This window comes from Vanacampus margaritifer, chromosome 3 (assembly GCF_051991255.1).
Source record: "Vanacampus margaritifer isolate UIUO_Vmar chromosome 3, RoL_Vmar_1.0, whole genome shotgun sequence".
NCBI lineage: Eukaryota > Metazoa > Chordata > Actinopteri > Syngnathiformes > Syngnathidae > Vanacampus > Vanacampus margaritifer.
In genome coordinates, this window is record NC_135434.1 from 3,778,105 (window position 1) to 3,796,810 (window position 18,706).

Consider the following 18,706-nt stretch of genomic DNA (forward strand, 5'->3'; position numbering starts at 1 on the left):
TCAACTCAGTTTTATGAATTATGAAATTACTGTATCAATGACTAAAAAAATGCAGCCATATTTCTATTAGTTCAATATTTTTTTCCACGTTTATGTTAACAACAGTATGAAAACTTAGAAAAAAATATTTTACTGAACATTTTATTGTACATTGTATTTTATTGACTATTGAAGTCATGCGATTAATTACAATTAAAATAAATTAATCGCCTGACACCCTTATTTTTATTAATAGCTTTTATTTAAATAGAGTGAAATTCAATGACAAGTCAATGTTTGTGAGTTGTCTACTTCACAAGACGAGCAGTTTGGCTAATTTACATAATACCGCTTCCAGGCCCAGTTTTTCCGACCCAGACCCAAACTGGCTGAACTTTTGCTATCCTCAAGCAATGGAGATTTTATAATTCACATTGTTATCAGCTGATAAATAACACATCAATTACGCACAATTGCTCTTGCAACTGATTGTTTATATTGTTAAAGAAGCAATTGTGACACTCAAATAATTCACGGTACTATATATTGTTCAATTTATGTTAAGGGTTTTGGTGGAAAAAAATGCTTGTAAGACCTGTAAAAAGTTAAGGAACATTCTAAAAATGAGGCAAAGAGTGTGATGTAATTGTTAATCATGCTTGTATTTGTAAGTGTCTTCAACAAAAAAAACTGAAACAGTGGCTGAAGTCGGGCTATATAAATTATTGGAATATTATTAGAATAATAATATTATTGTATGTTGTTGGAAATTGATTTGTGATTTTAACGACTCATTTTAGGCTGTCTTTTACATCCGCCCATGGGACTGCCAATGACAATTATCTTAATTTAGCTACCTTGGGCGCATTTACATTGTCAAATGTTGATTAATGTGCATTGTCCCTTTCAAATAAAAACATTCAAATTCAAACCTGGGATGTATTTGAAATGAAAGTAAACAAACCAAAGATAATAATGTGTCCTCTTTCCTATTTAAGGGGTGGACGTCGCCAACCTGTGCCGTAACTCAGGCCAGTGTCTGGACGCAGGAAACGTTCACCGCTGCCACTGCCAGCCGGGCTACACAGGAAGCTACTGTGAGGAGCAAGTGGATGAATGCAAACCCAACCCCTGTCAAAATGGAGCCACTTGTTTGGACTTCCTGGGAGGATACACTTGCAAGGTAAGAAATCAGCATTTTAACTTGTTGTTCTTCCAAGTTATATACAAGTTGAGTTTTGTTAGTTGCATAAATACAAATTTGAAAGAAATGAATAATCATGTTTGTTAATCATGATTTCAATTTCAATCCAATTTTTCATGATTATTTTTTTTTCCCATAATCGCAGCCTATCAAGACTATGTGTTGCACGCAAAAGTTCCGTGTGGCATAGTAAGGAACTATCATAGTCAAAGGTGTCCTTGAGGCTAGAACATAACTCATGACACAGTTACAGGTTTTCTAAATGACAAATTGTTTACCACTCCAACATGAAAGTAGATGAAATACTTTTCTGGAGTTACTGTACTGTAACGACAAGGCTTATTTATAAACAGCCTCCACCTCCAGTAATGCTAATCTCCCCTCGATAAAAAAGCTCCAGGCCGGCCTTGGCCTGGAAAGAAAAACGCCAGGTAAACAAAAATCTTTGTGTTTCATGTCCGCCATCGATTCAACTCTTCTTCTTCTTCCTCTTCTTCCTCCTCCTCCTCCATCTTGGCGTCGCAGTGCTCGCCAGGCTTCGTCGGGACCAACTGCTCCGACGAGATCAATGAGTGCTTCTCCCAACCGTGCCAGCACGGGGGCACCTGCATTGACCTGATCAATACCTACAAATGCTCCTGTCCCCGGGGAACGCAAGGTCAGAACACCCCCTCCTGCTGTCCTCTTCTCTGTGTCTCTAATTAATTACACTTACAGTTGCAGATGGGGTGAAACATTTTTTTTTGTGTGTACATTTTCGGAAACTTTCAGCTACATTTTCTTGCCAAGTTAAGATAGTGAATTTTGGAAACTTTCGTGGATGCGCTTACAAAAAGCATCTATGTGCCAATTAAGTTCATAATAGTTAATGAAAACGGATGACATAACTAAATTTAAAAAATATTAAATATATTATTATTAAATATATATATAAAAATAATAAATAAATAAAGTAAAAAATAAAATAAAAAATGCTTATATGAAAACGGAAACTAAATAAAACTGCGTCTTAAATCAAAATAAAACTACCGGTAACTATGACTATAGCGAAAATGTCCTTCATTTTTTGTCATAGTCGATTAATATCATGCATGAGTTTTCGGGGTTCATTTTGAATGTATTTATTTCGTTATTGCCGTACGTCCGTGTAGAAGAAAGAATATCAAACAGTCTTTTGGAAATTGTAGTCTATTTTATTAAACAATACTTACTGACCTTTTTTTTTAAATCTTAACACGCATAGGACCGCCCCCTCATTTGAATAACATTTCATCCTGGCATTATGGACCAGAACTGCCAAAATTAAAAATAAATAAATGACTAAATAAGTAAATGACTAAAAGTGAAATAAAAAATGAAATATAAAAAATATAATTCAAAAATTAAATACAAATGTATTTATTTATGTATATATTTGTATTTTGTTGTTTTTATTTCCAGTTATATTTATTTTTGGGGATTAAATTTTTCTAATTATATTTTTTTATATCCGTTTTTATTTTCACTTTTAGTCATTTATTTATTTATTTAGTCATGTATTTATTTTGGCTGCTATTAGAGATTGCTGAGTCACTTACAGTAGTTGAGTGAACGTTTTCTTTGTTTGTCTGAATGGCCATATTATATTGCCCCCTGGTGGCCACGCACCAGCACCAACAAATTAAACCTAATGCACAAACTGTTTTAATTCTTTACATTCACACCAGGCGTCAACTGCGAGATCAACGTAGACGACTGCATGCCGCTGACCGACCCGCTCACCAAAGAGCCCAAGTGTTTCAACCACGGCAGGTGCGTGGACGGCGTGGGCGGCTACCACTGCCTGTGCCCGCCGGGATACGTGGGCGAGCGCTGCGAGGGCGACGTCAACGAGTGCCTCTCCAACCCGTGCGATCCGCGCGGCACGCACAGCTGCATCCAGCTGGCCAACAACTACCGCTGCGAGTGTCGTACCGGATTCACAGGTACATTTCAGTTAGTCCGTGTGTGGGCAAAGTATGGATTTTGTTCTTTAAGAAGTGGTTTACATTATCAGTAAAAATAATGATTTTGTGACTTAAGGTCAGCGCTGTGATACCGTGTTCGATGGCTGCAAGGGGAAGCCGTGTCGCAACGGGGGGACCTGTGCTGTCGCCAGTAACACCCCGCATGGCTTCATATGCAAATGCCCTCCTGTAAGTGTGCACAAACTCAAACAGAGGAAAGCATGTTTTAGATTTGTAGTCAGTGAGTATTTGGCTGTTGGGCCTTCAGTGGGCAATTGCACGACTTAATCCATCTCTTAATACCACCATGGTCGTGTTGCAATTACAGTGTTCCCACGCATATTCACAATATGATATTTGCACTGTATTTGTGCTCAGGCCTAAGCCTTGTCTAATATAAGACTATTGCTTTGGCGCCATCTTGTGGCAATATGGTGCTATGGAAGTCTTTTGAAGAGCAGGGAGAAGTCGCCAACATTTTGAAGCTGAGAAGCTACTGATGGGGTACTGATTAATGCAAAGGGCTACCAATTTTGAACCTTTGAACTGTACTATTTATTTATGTTTTTAAGACTGTATTGTCATTTATAAATTTACACCAGTCAGGTGTGATTTAAAAAAAAAAAAAAAAAAAAGAACAGCAGCAAAAAAAATATAGATGCATCTCACTGTTAAGTGTTATTTTTTTCTTCCCAAATAACAACACAAAAAAAAAATTGGGTCATCTCACTAGTGATCTCTTTGTACTAGAGCTGGCCCATACAAAAACACAGTCAGGTTTTCCACAGGTCATTAAGAGTCACTACTCACGATAACACAATTTAGCAATGATAAATGTGATTTAAAAAAATAACAAATATTTGTGGGGACTTGTGACTAATTGTAATTTACAATGAACAAAATGGCCTGCAGTCCACGAGTTCCTTCATGTTCCAAAGCGCAATTGCTCTGAATAAGAAAAGAAACGTGTCGTTTCTGTCACAAATGTCCAACATGAAACACTAATGCCATCTAGTAGCAGAAAAATTACCTCAGCACAAATTTATGACTTAATGTTTCGCACTCCTTTTAACTGTTTAATGTATCTTTTAAACTCCAAATAACTATGAATTACTTACTCTAAAATTACTGTATCAATGAAAAGATACATCCACATTTGTATTTAGTAAACCATATTTGTCCACTTTTATGTCCATTAACAAGAGTATGAAAAACTTAAAAACACGTTATTGTACAGATAAAACGTGTGATTAATCTCAAATTCACTATGGAAATAAAAAATATAAAATAAAAAAATTAAAATGTTTTTTTTTAAGCAATAAATTAGATTTGCTGAAACCTGCAGAAACCCTGACAATGCAATAGCACAAAAATGGAAATAAAGTTCATCCTTCTCACCAGAGATGCTGACTATTAAATGTTTTAATCTGTGCAAACTGCTGAAAATTGTTTTGCTGGTCTAACCTGTCTGGAAAATGTTTTGCTCTGTCCAACCAATCAAAGGACAGAAAAATTCTGATGTCATTGAAGGCTCTGCGAGGACAATTTTCAAATATGCTTGGTTTCAACAGGCCCATTGCTAATGTAGTCTTAGTTGGCATGAAGGGATTATACTGTTGGGAAGAAATTAAAATGATATAACGGAACAAGTATTCGACTTAAGGTTGTAAATGTAGCTTCTCTTAATCCTTTCTGAGTCGGGTTCAGGGTTACAGACAGCCCACCATTGTTTTAATTGCGACTCTTTCCGAACAGACATTCACCGGCTCCACATGTGAATACAACGCCCACGCTTGCGGCAGCCTCCAGTGCCACAACGGCGGCACCTGCATCTCGGGCCAAAAGAGTCCCAAGTGCCTGTGCTCGCCGTCCTTCACGGGGCCCGAGTGCCAGTACCCCAGCGACAGCCCGTGCAAATCCAACCCCTGCTACAACTCGGGCAGGTGCGAGGACACCGTCAAGTCGCCGTATTACCGCTGCGTCTGCCCGACCAACTTCAACGGCCTCTGGTGCCACATCCTGGACTACAGCTCCCCGGGCGGGCCGGGCCACGACGTGGCGCCGCTGCCGCCGTCGGCGGCGGACGAGGCCTGCGAGATCCCGCAGTGCGAAGAGCGCAAGCACAACCAAGTGTGCGACGTGCTGTGCAACAACCACGCGTGCGGCTGGGACAACGGAGACTGCTCGCTCAACTTCAACGACCCGTGGAAGAACTGCTCGGCCTCGCTGCAGTGCTGGCGCTACTTCAACGACGGCAAGTGCGACTCGCAGTGCGACAATGCCGGCTGCCTCTACGATGGATTTGACTGCCAGAATCTGGAAGGGCAGTGCAAGTAAGTCGGCTATTGCTTCTGTTACAACATTAGCAACTTAATTGTAATTCCCCACATAGGGGCTGGTGAAATTGATCTCTAAATGGATCCCTTCTGATTTTTGATTTTTTTGGGTTAAGTGATATAAAGGGGTGAAGGCGTTCCCACAGTGGACATAAACACAAATACAGTGCACACGTTAGGGATAATTGACTTTTAGGTAACATTTTAGGATGAACTTAAAATGCACTGTAACCTTAAAAATAAGGCCTGAACTATGAAATATATGAGAGAAAATGTTTTAACTCATCCACTCCCAGCCATTTTCACTTAAGCTCCCGGCTGTCTAAATTTTGACTGATTTTGCAAAGCTCACAAGATATTGTGTTGTATTGCTACAAAAACATGGAACCTACCAAAAGAAGGATTAGAGTCTCTTCCTTCATCAGGAAAAAAAAAAGTGTATTTGTATCTGTTTCCATTTTGCAGCAATTAGCATTAAAATATAGCTAAATTCATCACCATTGGAAAACACTGGAAAAAGAGCTTTTTGCAACATGGTTCTGGTTGATCTCTTCTACCCTGCTGCCACTTGCTGGCCGTTTATTGTAATAACTATCATTGCTTTAAGCGACCTCTTCAACTCTAGCATAAAAAACTTATAAATACGTTTTTGGGACCATGGCAATATTTAAAGTATTTATTGGTCCATTTGAACAAACAAAACTTTTTTTTTCTTTTTTTTCTTTTTAATCAACTTCCACATATGACTTCTGTTCTCCAGCCCCCTGTACGACCAGTACTGCAAAGACCACTACGCCGACGGCCACTGCGACCAGGGCTGCAACAACGCGGAGTGCGAATGGGACGGCTTGGATTGCGCCGACAACATGCCCGAGAAGCTGGCCCTGGGCCAGCTGGTGGTGGTGGTCCTCATCGCGCCCGAGCAGCTCCTCAACAACTCGTTTGGCTTCCTGCGAGAGCTCAGCCGCGTCCTGCGCACCAACTTGGTGTTCCGGACGGATGCGGACGGCGAGTCCATGGTGTATCCCTACTACGGCAGCGAGCAGGAGCTGAAGAAGTACAACGTCAAGCGCTCGGCGGGCACGTGGTCCGACGTGCCGCGGAAAGTGCTGAACGTGGTCAGGAGGAGCGTAGCTGGACCCCGGCGGACAAAGAGGGAGCTGGATCACCTGCAGATAAAAGGGTAAGAAAGATTTTGAAAGATTTCTGGTGGCAGAATTAATCACACTCGACCGAAATACAAGAGTGTAAAGCCGATTTTGACAAAGTAAGGAGTAGAAAGTAACAGGTTTATCGGTCCATCACCATAATGACGACTAAATGTGTTCTCTTGGCCCGGTAGCTCCATCGTGCATTTGGAAGTGGACAACCGTCAGTGCGTCCAGCAGTCCAGCGAGTGTTTCCAGAGCACCACCGACGCCGCCGCCTTCCTTGGAGCGTTGGCCTCCAGCGGAAAACTGGACGTTCCCTACACCATTGAAGCCGTTTATAGTGAGTCATCTGAGCATCTACAAAATATTAGACTTTAATATGATGGCCTTATCGTAAATGCCTCGAGTGAAAGTGTAATTTTACATTTTGTGAGGCCATTTTGCGAGTTCTTATTTCAAATCAAATCAAACCTTATTTAAATAGCACCGTTCATACATTAAAATGCAGCTCAAAGTGCTGAGATTTTGTTAATTTAGTAGGTGTGTTCATGGTAGTAACGTGGCCAAAACATTCCTAATTCAAATTAAACTACACTAATAAACTACCCACCAGAGGGTGCTAGACCTGCGCAAATGCCTTTTTAACAGATGTGCTGCTTTTAACTCATTTGCACCCAAAATCGTATAAATACATTCTATTTTAAATGGTTTAAGTGTCCCAAAGACGTATTTATACGTAAAAAAAAATTAAATATATTTATTTTATTTTATGCTAGAGCATACAAAAGGCTTTGATGCACCCCCTCTACTGGAGAGAACGGTTGAAGAAATTGTAGTTATCACAAAATGACCAGCAGGTGGCAGCAGAGTATAAGAGGTCAACCAGGGCCATGTTGAAAAAAGCTAATTTCCCCACAGTTCTAAACAGATTGGTGAATAATGATGAAACTTAAATATATTAAAATGCTCATTCTAATCAGATAGAAATATAGTTTTTTTTCCTGAGGAAAGAAAAGACTCTAATCTTTCTTTTGGTAGCTTCCATGTTTTTATAGCAATAGAACACAATATGTTGTCTTGTTCAAGCCATTCCTTATGGATAGATATAACCTGATGTGCACAGCGCAGTAAAGATCAATTATGATTAATCAATTTAAGTAGATGAAAGTCAAAATATTGAATATATTTGATTCCTGGCATGTTGTGGCCTAATGTGGTACTACAATGTGCACAACTATGAATTTCAAGTCCCACGATGTAGCGGGGGCGCTACCAATGAACCGTGATACAGCGGGGGAACGCTGCAATTGATGTTGAATGAATGGGTGCCGTTTGCAGTGAATGTGCGCACAGGTGGGACACGTGCGGGGGCGCCCGCATGAAAAAAAAAAAGAAGGAAATTATCCACAGCACCCGCCCACCCCGGTCAGGTCCTAACCCTGCCGCTCTTTGATTGTGTATTTGTTATGCGGCCATGAACAAATGCAGTGGCGATCAATCAATCCTTTTTCCTGGCTTCTCTTAAATCCACTGGCTTCAGGCTCCAAAATGCTTAATTGCTGCAAATCAACTCATAGCAGTTATCCATCTCTTGCTTTTTGTCCCCCCTTTTTTTTTTTGCACGTGCGCGTACGGTGCGAGAGGGGGGGGGGGCTGCTGCTGCAACCTTCACCTCGCTGGATGTAACACCAGGACTTAAGGCTTTAGGTTGGGGAGGGGAGTTTATCATTTCAAAATCGTTAGTAGGGGGGGGGAGAAGGGGAAAAATTGATCGGGAGTGTGCTAGAAGTTGGGAGTCTTTGTTATCTGGAAAATCCTAATAAATCCTCCGTCTTTACAGCTTAAAGCGCGTGCAGTAATTTGAAGTTCATTAATCCTCCCCCCTCCCTTCTCCTCTTTTTCTCTTAAAGAAGAAATGGTAAAGTTGTCTCTCGGTACCCTGAGTTGAAAAGGGAGTTAGGAGGGTGGTAGTGGTCCTTTTTTTTCCTTTTTTTTTTGGGTTTTATCACGCCCCATTCTTTGCAATTGTGATTATTACAGGATAGATAGTGGAAGCAAGCGTTCATTTCTGGTCCGTCCTCGGTCCCGTGACCATGCTGTGCCTTCTCCCGCCAGGTGGCGCCGACCCACAGCAGCCGCAGGAACTCTACCCGCTCTACCTGGTGGTGGGCAGCCTGGCCATGCTGGCCTTGGTCGGCGTGGGCATGGTGGCCGCCCGCAAGCGCCGGCACGAGCACGGGCGCCTCTGGCTCCCCGAGGGCTTCAAGACCACCGAGCCCAGCAAGAAGAAGAGACGCGAGCCTGTCGGGGAGGATTCGGTGGGATTGAAGTAAGTGACTTTTTGGCTGTTTTTTTTTTTTGGGCTCAGGTGAAAGGTGACTTCGGACCGTCAAATTTGGGGCGAGAGGTGGCGCTTTGCTGGATTGTTGCTGCTAACTAGAAAATGCAATTTCTGTAGAAATGACGTGTCAAGAAATATGGAAGAAGGTAAATAGTGACATATCTTGAAAATGGGAGTTTTATTGTGACGTGGAATTTGAGCAGTGTGAGAATTATTGGAATGTGGAAAATCGTTCCCAAGGTGATCTGAATGTGCCGAACAGTTTGAAGTTGGAATGATTTGAGACGTGCAAGTGATGTGGAAGTAGGCGGTAAATATGTAAAATAGCTTTTACTTTCCCTCACCTAAACAAGGTGTGAACATTTTTAAGTTGGAATGGTCAAAAAATGTGGAAGAAGGATTTCAATGTGTCATTATTTGTCCATTTTATTGTAAGAATTGTATATTTTGAGATAGTTCTCAAGGTGTCTTGAATGAGCTGAACATTTTGTTTGGAATGGTTAGAATTATGCAAATAGTAGTAAAATATTGATGGCTTTGGGAATTTTATTGTGAAATGTGTGGAATCAGGGTTATATGAGAATTATTGGAATTTGGAAAATAGTTCCCACTATGTAGGTCTAATATCTCAGAATTAGGGAAGTTTACTATGAAAATTTGGGAATGCCACTAATAACCAAACATATGTCCTGCATGAGATCAACATTTTGACATTGGAATTTGATCAAGAAATATATAATAAGGAAGTAAATATGTAAAGTATCTCTTAAACATGGAATTTTAGTTAGAAAGCCTTTCATAAATTTCCTAATATAAGTGAAGCATGTTGAAGTAAATGTTGTCAATAACGTGCTCCTCAGCATTCACACACTGATTGGCGCTTGAGTTGCAGTTTAATTGACAAGCAAGGGGTGGGGTGTGAACTTGATCAATGCTTTTGTTTTTGTTGTTGTCCCCCCCCCCCACCCTCACTATTAATGAGCTCCCGCTCCCAAGACGTGGAGCAATTTCAACAGAATCTTCTCTCGTTGATCACAGGCCGCTGAAAAACGCGTCGGACATTTCGCTGATGGACGACAGCCACAACGATTGGGGAGAAGACGAGACCTCGGACGGCAAACGCTTCAGGGTAAGACAGCAGAAAAAAACGACGCTACCTACTTTATTAATTTTTTTTTTAATTTATTTTAGCCACTGAGTACACATGCCAAAAATTTCTCTTTTGGTGTGTTGTCAAATATAAAGCGAGGTGGCAAAATTACTCACACACTCCACCTGTTCTTAAGTGGAAGTATACACACCCTTTTGTTAAAAACAAGACTAATTCTTTTTCATGTAAAATTTTGATCTAATAATTGTTTTTATTGTTCAGTTTTTTTCTTATTCAGTTTTTTTACCCCAATATTGTTACAATTTTATGTAATAGTCCTGTCAAAATGTATTTTTCAAATATTTTTTATTTCCCAATATTTTTTGTAATATTTTTATGGAAATCTTTTTTTCATATATTTTTATGCTATTTTTCTTTCTTTTTTTTTGGTCTAATCTATTTTTTCTTACCAAATATTGACATATTTTTTGTCTTATATTTTGCATTGTTGACACATATTTTTGACACATTTTTGTATTTTTGGTCAAATATTTTGTATCACTAATTAATATTATTGTAAGATTTTTTTATTTGCGTGCTTACTGTATTTTTTTCCAAATCAAATCTCCTCAAAGCAGGTGTGGCAAAGTACGTAAGAAGGTCACTATGAAATGTACAAAAAAAGTAGTTTTTTTTTTTTTTTAATCATACAAAATACCTGTTTTTATAACCTGGCACAATGTGGAAAAAAGGTTGCACTTATTTGTCACTTGAATGTTATTCTAATTGTCATGAATAATGAGTGGGTTAAAAAAAAAAATGAAATCAGTATACGTACTTTTGAGCCCCATTTTATATTGTGTATTTCTTTTTCCTCTCCAGCAGTTTGACGAGCAAGCCATCCTGGACGCGGGCGAGCGTACCGACAACCGGCAGTGGACGCAGCAGCACCTGGACGCGGCGGACCTGCGCATCCCCTCCGTGGCGCCCACACCCCCCCAGGGCGAGATTGACAGCGACTGCATGGACGTCAACGTGCGGGGCCCAGGTGGGTGACACGGAAAAAAATTAAGCTTTATTCGTTTTTAAAAATAATAATAATAATCTTTATCTGTGTACAACTTCCTATTTTTCATAATCAATTGGTAGTTTTTTCTCCCCTGAGGGTAATATGGTTCAATTTATGCAAAAATCCACCTTTATGACATCATCAAAAAATTTAAATTTTTTTCATTAAACTTTTTTTTCATCTCCTTTTCCTCATTTGCCTCTTTATTATCTCTTGTAAACCTCATCCAATCAGGTTATTAATTGTTTTGCTCATGTCGGATCTTCTGACATTGTTGATCCCGTTATCACATTTGGCAACATGAACAATTATGATAAATGATCGGGCACGTGTCAAATGTAATTACGCGATCCGAAAGTAGCCTGGCGTGTTAGCATGTGCGTGCGTGTCTTGCGCTTCCTGTCAAAGCAGAGAGCACATCACGTCAGTGTGTGATTTGCGTTGGTGTGCACGTGGGAGTTGCTGCAGGCGAGAGATCTTCTTCAAAGCAGGCGACGCCTGGGGGGGTTGGGAGGAGGTGAAGGGGTGGGGGGAGGTGAAGGGAGGGTGCACCTTGATTCCTGATCAGATTAATCATTGCGCCAGTAATGGGCCTCCATTTTCCAACCCAGTGATGTCCAAACGCTTTCGACTGAGAAGGCGGATGGAAGGAAGAGGGAGTTTACTATTTTAATAGTTTACTAACTAAAAAAGAATGATGTAAAATAAAGTTTGAAATATTGTACCGTAAGATACTTCAATTTTTAAAGAAAACAGTACATGGAATTTTCTTTAAAAAAAGAAGCAATTTTTAAATGAAAAGTGCGGTATCTCATAACATTTAGCTTTTTTTTTTCCAATGATAAACTTTCAATGTTTCAAAATTTTCTCGTAATCTTTCGACGCGGGCATGGCAAGCAGGCATGTAATTTTAATTTTATTATTATAATATAAAGCAAGTCAGGTCTTTTGACACTCAACAAAAAAATTTTAATAAATAAATAGCATCAAATAATAAAAAATAACAACATCATTTGACCATAAAAAACGTGCAGTGGACCAAATTTGGACAGCATTTTTTTGACCAATGAAGGTGTCAAATAAAAAAACTCGTGAATAGGGCTGTCACTATCCAATCTTTTTAAAATCGATTATCATATCGACTGTTCCATCATCGATTACTCAAGGAATCGGATGACGAAGCCTCGGGGCAAACATTTTATGCCAACATATTTTCGTGGTCGACCTATTCAACTTGGTTAACTTTTTTCCCTCCCAGCCCTACACGCCGAATCCCCAGAAGAGAAGCGAAGACAAATCAAAGTAATGGGGTTAACAAGTAGCCTGCGCACTTTTTTCCGCCCCCGCCGTTGCCGATCGATGCGCTGGGATCGACCAAATCTGCAGGATCTGCAGCCCGCGATTCCTTTTGAAGAGGAGGAAAGTCGGTCCGAGTCGTTGCGGCGAGCTGCCTCGCTCAGTCAGATCAGATGTTGCGGTTTACCTTTTTTCCATCCCCCCCCAGCTTCACCTTTCTTCTGAAGCGGCGCCAAAGCCTCGATCGAAATCCATTATTCAATTTGTTGTTGCTTTGTTTTGATCGGCCTTTGCTTTGAAGTGCGCCCGATTTTCTTCCTTCCTCTGCTTTCTTTTTTTTCTTTCAACCGATAAGTATGGCCTTTAGTGCCTGAACTGTCTGACACTTTTTTTTTTTCTGGTCTCTGCCCACCTCAGATGGATTCACACCGCTGATGATCGCGTCCTGCAGCGGCGGCGGCCTGGAGACGGGCAACAGCGAGGAGGAGGAGGACGCCTCGGCCAACGTCATCAACGACTTCATCTACCAGGGCGCCAGCCTCCACAACCAGACGGACCGCACCGGCGAGACGGCGCTGCACCTGGCGGCCCGCTACTCCCGCTCCGACGCCGCCAAGCGGTTGCTGGAGGCCAGCGCCGACGCCAACATCCAGGACAACATGGGCCGGACCCCGCTGCACGCCGCCGTGGCCGCCGATGCACAGGGGGTCTTCCAGGTCAGTCGCTGGGGTTTGCAAACTTTTTAGGTCCCGGGGAGAGGATTTTTCCAAGGAACCACTCGGGATCATAAATGAAACATTACGACTGAGCGTACCGTGAAATGCCACGGGAATTCAAAAGTTGCCTATTTATTTAAATAAATAAATACGTAATCCAATCCTTTGTTATTCTGAAAAACACACCTACTTGCTGTTTTTGGGCTCAGGCCCAAACCCTCTAATATAACGGTATTGCTTTGGCGGCATTTTGTATAGGCTGAAAGTCTCTAACGTTCAAAAATGTATCATAAATTATATCATATAAATCTAATAATGGTTTTATATTGCGACAGTAAAAAATTCACTTTTGAAGTTAATTACATTTCAGAGTGTTTTTTTTTATACAAAGAGTTGAATTCGTACTTCTACTTTTACCAATTTGTTTTCATTTATTTATTATTTTATTTTACATATCTGTACTGCTACCACCAAGTGCAAGTACATAAATAAAGAAAAAAGTTCAATAATGCAAAATATTATACAAAAATTGAATAATCAGAGATTAGACCCCCCAAAAAAATCTAAAATATGAGGCTGAAAACAGCTAAAAAAAAAAATAGGGGGAAAAATACAAAGATATTTCAACTAAAATATTAGCTAATAAAAATTTTTTTTTTTTTACATATTTGGGCAAAAATCTTAAATAAAAATGAAAAGAGAGTGAAATTTTTGCAAACTAAATATTAATTAGACCAAGAAAATAACACAATAACACATGAAAACTAATCAAATAGAATATTACTTTATAAATACACCAAAATATTTGATGAAAGAAATACCAAAATAAGCATAATAAACATAATATAATGCAAAATATTTTTATAAAAATGAATAATATATATATATTTTTCAGTATGTAATCGGTGGTTGTCAATGTTTGATGATGTGTACAGATTCTCATAAGAAACCGCGCCACCGACCTGGACGCCCGCATGAATGACGGCACCACCCCTCTCATCTTGGCCGCCAGGCTGGCGGTGGAGGGCATGGTGGACGAGCTCATCAACTGCCATGCCGACGTCAACGCCATTGATGATTTTGGTAAAAAAAATAAAAAGGCTGAAATGATTACAAAAGCAAGAATTTTTGTTTATGTTGTTGTGTTTGTCCTCTCAGGCAAATCAGCGTTACACTGGGCCGCTGCTGTGAATAACGTAACGGCCGCTATCGTGCTGCTCAAGAGCGGCGCCAACAAGGACATGCAGAACAACAAGGTAGCGAAACATTGTCAAGTATAGCGAAAACACTAAACAACCGGATGGATGGATAGATGGATAGATAAATAACTAGCTAGCTGAATGGATGGATGGATGGATGAGCTAGCAAGATAGCTAGCTAGCTAGCAAGATAGATAACTTGCTAGCAAGATAAATAACTAGCTAGTAAGATAGATAGATAGATAGATGGATGGATGAGCTAGCTAGCTAGCTAGTAGGATAGATAGATAGATAGATAGATGGATGGATGGATAGATAAATAACTAGCTAGCTGAATGGATGGATGGATGGATGAGCTAGCAAGATAGCTAGCTAGCTAGCAAGATAGATAACTTGCTAGCAAGATAAATAACTAGCTAGTAAGATAGATAGATAGATAGCTGGATGGATGAGCTAGCTAGCTAGCTAGTAGGATAGATAGATAGATAGATAGATGGATGGATGGATGGATAGATAAATAACTAGCTAGCTGAATGGATGGATGAGCTAGCAAGATAGCTAGCTAGCTAGCAAGATAGATAACTTGCTAGCAAGATGAATAACTAGCTACCAAGATAGATAGATAGATAGATGGATGGATGAGCTAGCTAGCTAGCTAGCAGGATAGATAGATAGATGGATGGATGGATGGATGGATGGATGGATGGATAGATAGATAGATAGATAGATAGATAGATGGATTAGCTAGCAAGCTAGCTATCTAGCAAGATAGATAGACAGATAGATGTAAAACGTGTCTTGTGTTCACTTCAGGAGGAGACGCCGCTGTTCTTGGCGGCCCGCGAAGGAAGCTATGAGACAGCCAAAGTCCTGCTGGACCACTTTGCCAATCGGGAGATAACGGACCACATGGACCGACTTCCCCGAGACATCGCCCAGGAGCGAATGCATCACGACATCGTCCGTCTGATGGACGATTACAACCTGGTGCGCAGTCCCCCCATGCACGGAGGCGGCCTGGGTACCGCGTTGTCGCCCCCGCTCTGCTCGCCCAACGGCTACCTGAGTGGCATGAAGCAGCACCCGCCTCAGGGCCCGGCGGGCGGCAAGAAGGCTCGCAAACCCGCCGCCAAGGTCTGCAAGGACGCCAAAGACATGAAAGTCAAAAAGAAGAACTCGCAGGACGGGAAGCCGCCCGGTGGCTTGTTGGACAGCTCGGCCGTTTTGTCCCCCGTGGACTCGCTGGAGTCGCCTCGCGGCTACGGCTCGGACGCCGCGTCCCCGCCCGTGATGACGCCGGCGGCGCTGGGCCACCTCCAAACTATGTCGGACCCTCACTTGGGCGTCGGCCACATGGTCATGCCTAACAAGCAGGAGCTGGCGCGGATGCAGTTCGACCCGCTTCCCCCCCGCCTCACTCACATGCACGTGTCAGGGTCCGCCGGCCAGTGCGACTGGATGTCCAGGATGCAGTTCGGCGCCATGAGGGGCAGCGGTCAGCACGGGATGATGACCGCCGCCCACAACGGGCACCCTCAGATGATGGCCTACGCGGGCATTCCCGGCAACCGCCTCAATCCCATCATGCAGCAGATGCAGAATCTCCAGCAACTCCAGAACCAGAACTTCATCAACGCCGACCTGAGCCCCCCGGACCTCCAGCAGGGCGCCATGCCCATCCGCACCATCCTGCCCCAGGAGGCTCAGATCATGCCCGCCTCCCTGAACGCCCAGTTCCTCACGCCGCCCTCGCAACACAGCTACTCGGGTCCCGTGGACGGCAACACCCCCAGCCATCAGGTCCAGGTTCCGGACCACCCCTTTCTGACGCCCTCGCCGGGCTCGCCGGACCAGTGGTCCAGCTCCTCGCCGCAGTCCAACATGTCGGACTGGTCCGAGGGCATCTCCAGTCCGCCCACCAGCATGCCGGCCCAGATGGGACACCTACCAGAGCAGTTCAAGTGAAAAACGCACCCGCGACTCTGTATTTGTTTATTTTTTACTTGTCTTTAACCAGGTTAAAAACTTAACAATCTCTTTTCAAAGAGTGACCTGGTATATTTTTGTTAAAAACAAACAAACAAGCATAAAAAAGGGCAATTTGGAATATTTTATATGCTTTTCTAGCAGTCTTTCCCAACATTTCATTGAGCCAAAAAGTCAGGGATATTGGGCTTTGCGGTGAAATTTTAGGATGAACCTAAAATGCACTTTGCCCTTTTAGAATCAGGGTCTGACATTAAAACTCATTTGCTCCCAAAAATTCGATTTTAAATGTTTTAAGTGTCCCAAAGACATATTTATAAGTGTTTTTTAAATGTTTTTTTTTTTCATGCTAGATCATACAGAAGCCTTTGATGCAGCCTCTGAACTGAAGAGAATGCTTAAAGCAATGGTAGTTATTACAAAAACGGCCAGCAGGTGGCAGCAGAGTATAACAGATCAACCAGGGCCATGTTGCAAAAAGCTCTTTCCCCACATTTTTGCTTTTTACAAGAAATATATTATTTTAAACCAATATAGAATATTTTACTGCCCAGAAAAAAAAATCAACTCTATACCATGAATATTTTTTTAAAGCTTAAATAATTATGTATAAAGACACTAAATATTAAATAACAATTGAAATGCATAATTATCATAAATAGTTGTATACGAGGTCAATACCAGTTCAAATTTAACTCAAGGCCAACGCAAAAAAAAAGAAAAAGGCTTACGGTAATGTCGGCTCCTTTCCTCTCAAAACATCCTCATGGCGGAGCTTCAAACAGGATGTTCTGACACTAAAGTGGCCACTGAGCTTTGAGTGTCATCATCAGGTGGCAACAGTGAGACTGGAAGAGTCACAGAAAGGCATAGGGGAGGAAATCCGTTGAGATTTTCATGGATCAAAATACACGGCGTGTATTTTGCAGTTCTCAATCTAAATGAAAAGGTGCTGAAACGTTGAGCAGTTGGACACGTGCATGCAATCGTTTATCGAAGGTCAAAGTCATTTTGTAATGCATTTCAAGTTCATCCTGAAATTTTATCTGAAAGCCCAATGTTGTGAATTTTTTGAGAGTAGAATACTCCAATTAGTTAGAAAAATATTTGTAGTAAAATCAAATCATTCCCTGTGGCTTGGAATCACAATTTTTACTAACAAAACACATCCCTTTCATCCTTTTTTTTTTTTTCATTTTTATTTATTAAAGCCTTTATTTAAACACATTGCCCGCCGATTAGAAGTTGATGGTAAATGCGGTTTCTTCTTGTTTTTTTCTTTTCTTTTTCATACAAACACTGGCTATTTATTTCTTCAAATTTTTGGTTCCATTTGTATTTGTTGTATAATCTTTGTTCATAAAGAAAATGCATTCAGGGGGCATTCCGCAGAGGACCTCCAGTGTTACGGGCGTGTTTTTGTTCTTGTTTGTTTTTTGTAATTGTCTGAACAAAAGGAAAGACATATATGTACAGTTTAAAGGCCATCTTGAAGATTGGCTGTGTTAAAACAGGCTTTATGTTAAGCTCTGTGACCTTTTGACAAACGGGCCCGTTTGGCCACTGAGTCTGTACTTGTTAAACAGAGGGGGTCAAGAAAAAAAAAACGAAACCCACCTCCCTCCGATGAGTTTGAGCCTATGGCTGTGTTCTCCCATGTTGTAAATAGCTCATGCATTCCCCCTGTAAGCAGGATTTTGTTGAAGAAATCTGATGTCTTAAAGCATAAAATAAATTTGTGTGTGTTCTCAAATGTTTTTGCTACAAAATAAAAATCGCACATTCACCCTGGTATAGGGTTTGTTTTGTAAAAAGATATGACTGACATACAAACTCGGTCCCCTTTTATTTTCAGTGTGTACATTTTTTTTCTCTATATAATAAAAAAAAACACCTGTTTGTCTTAATATTGTCTTTGTATTTTTAATGAGCAACAATTAATTGAATTAATTAATTGAATACTGTAAAGCTTTGATTAAAGTGGCTCCTTTGTTTACCCAAATGTGTCCACAAGTTGTAACGTGCAAGTCTTTCACTAAGGCGTTAGGGTAGGATAGTGAAAGAGAAAGTCAGAATTAAAGTAAATATTTGCATGAAAAACACATTTAGGCCAGAAATCTAAAAGAACATCAAGTATGGCTACTAGTTTTCGTGACATTTATGTGGGGTTTAATATCTATGTATTTTGTGCAGATCCTTGTGGAAGACATTTTATATGTATCGACAGACAAAAGCCAAATTATAAATTGCATTTATGCGAAGAGCCCAAGCAATTATGTGCAAAATGTTTATTAAATCTAAAAAATACCAAACATTTATAAATCCAATAAAACATAACTAATAAATTAACAATA

General features: G+C 40.9%; 1 protein-coding gene across 2 annotated transcripts in view; it reads left to right on the forward strand.

The window, feature by feature from the left end:
• notch1b (notch receptor 1b) overlaps window positions 1–18,259 on the forward strand; it is a 48,876-nt gene extending 30,617 nt beyond the window's left edge. The window contains exons 20-33 of one of the 2 annotated variants that reach the window (XM_077561243.1): window positions 978–1,162; window positions 1,709–1,841; window positions 2,890–3,147; window positions 3,245–3,357; window positions 4,924–5,501; window positions 6,265–6,687; window positions 6,847–6,995; window positions 8,771–8,984; window positions 10,035–10,125; window positions 10,969–11,134; window positions 12,869–13,167; window positions 14,103–14,250; window positions 14,326–14,423; window positions 15,180–18,259. In XM_077561243.1, coding sequence (XP_077417369.1) covers window positions 978–1,162; window positions 1,709–1,841; window positions 2,890–3,147; window positions 3,245–3,357; window positions 4,924–5,501; window positions 6,265–6,687; window positions 6,847–6,995; window positions 8,771–8,984; window positions 10,035–10,125; window positions 10,969–11,134; window positions 12,869–13,167; window positions 14,103–14,250; window positions 14,326–14,423; window positions 15,180–16,331 — 4,007 coding nt within the window. In that variant the 3' untranslated portion in view covers window positions 16,332–18,259. The remainder of the gene's footprint in view (window positions 1–977; window positions 1,163–1,708; window positions 1,842–2,889; window positions 3,148–3,244; window positions 3,358–4,923; window positions 5,502–6,264; window positions 6,688–6,846; window positions 6,996–8,770; window positions 8,985–10,034; window positions 10,126–10,968; window positions 11,135–12,868; window positions 13,168–14,102; window positions 14,251–14,325; window positions 14,424–15,179) is intronic. The other variant, XM_077561244.1, reaches the window with a different exon arrangement.
• The last annotated feature ends 447 nt before the right edge of the window (window positions 18,260–18,706 follow it).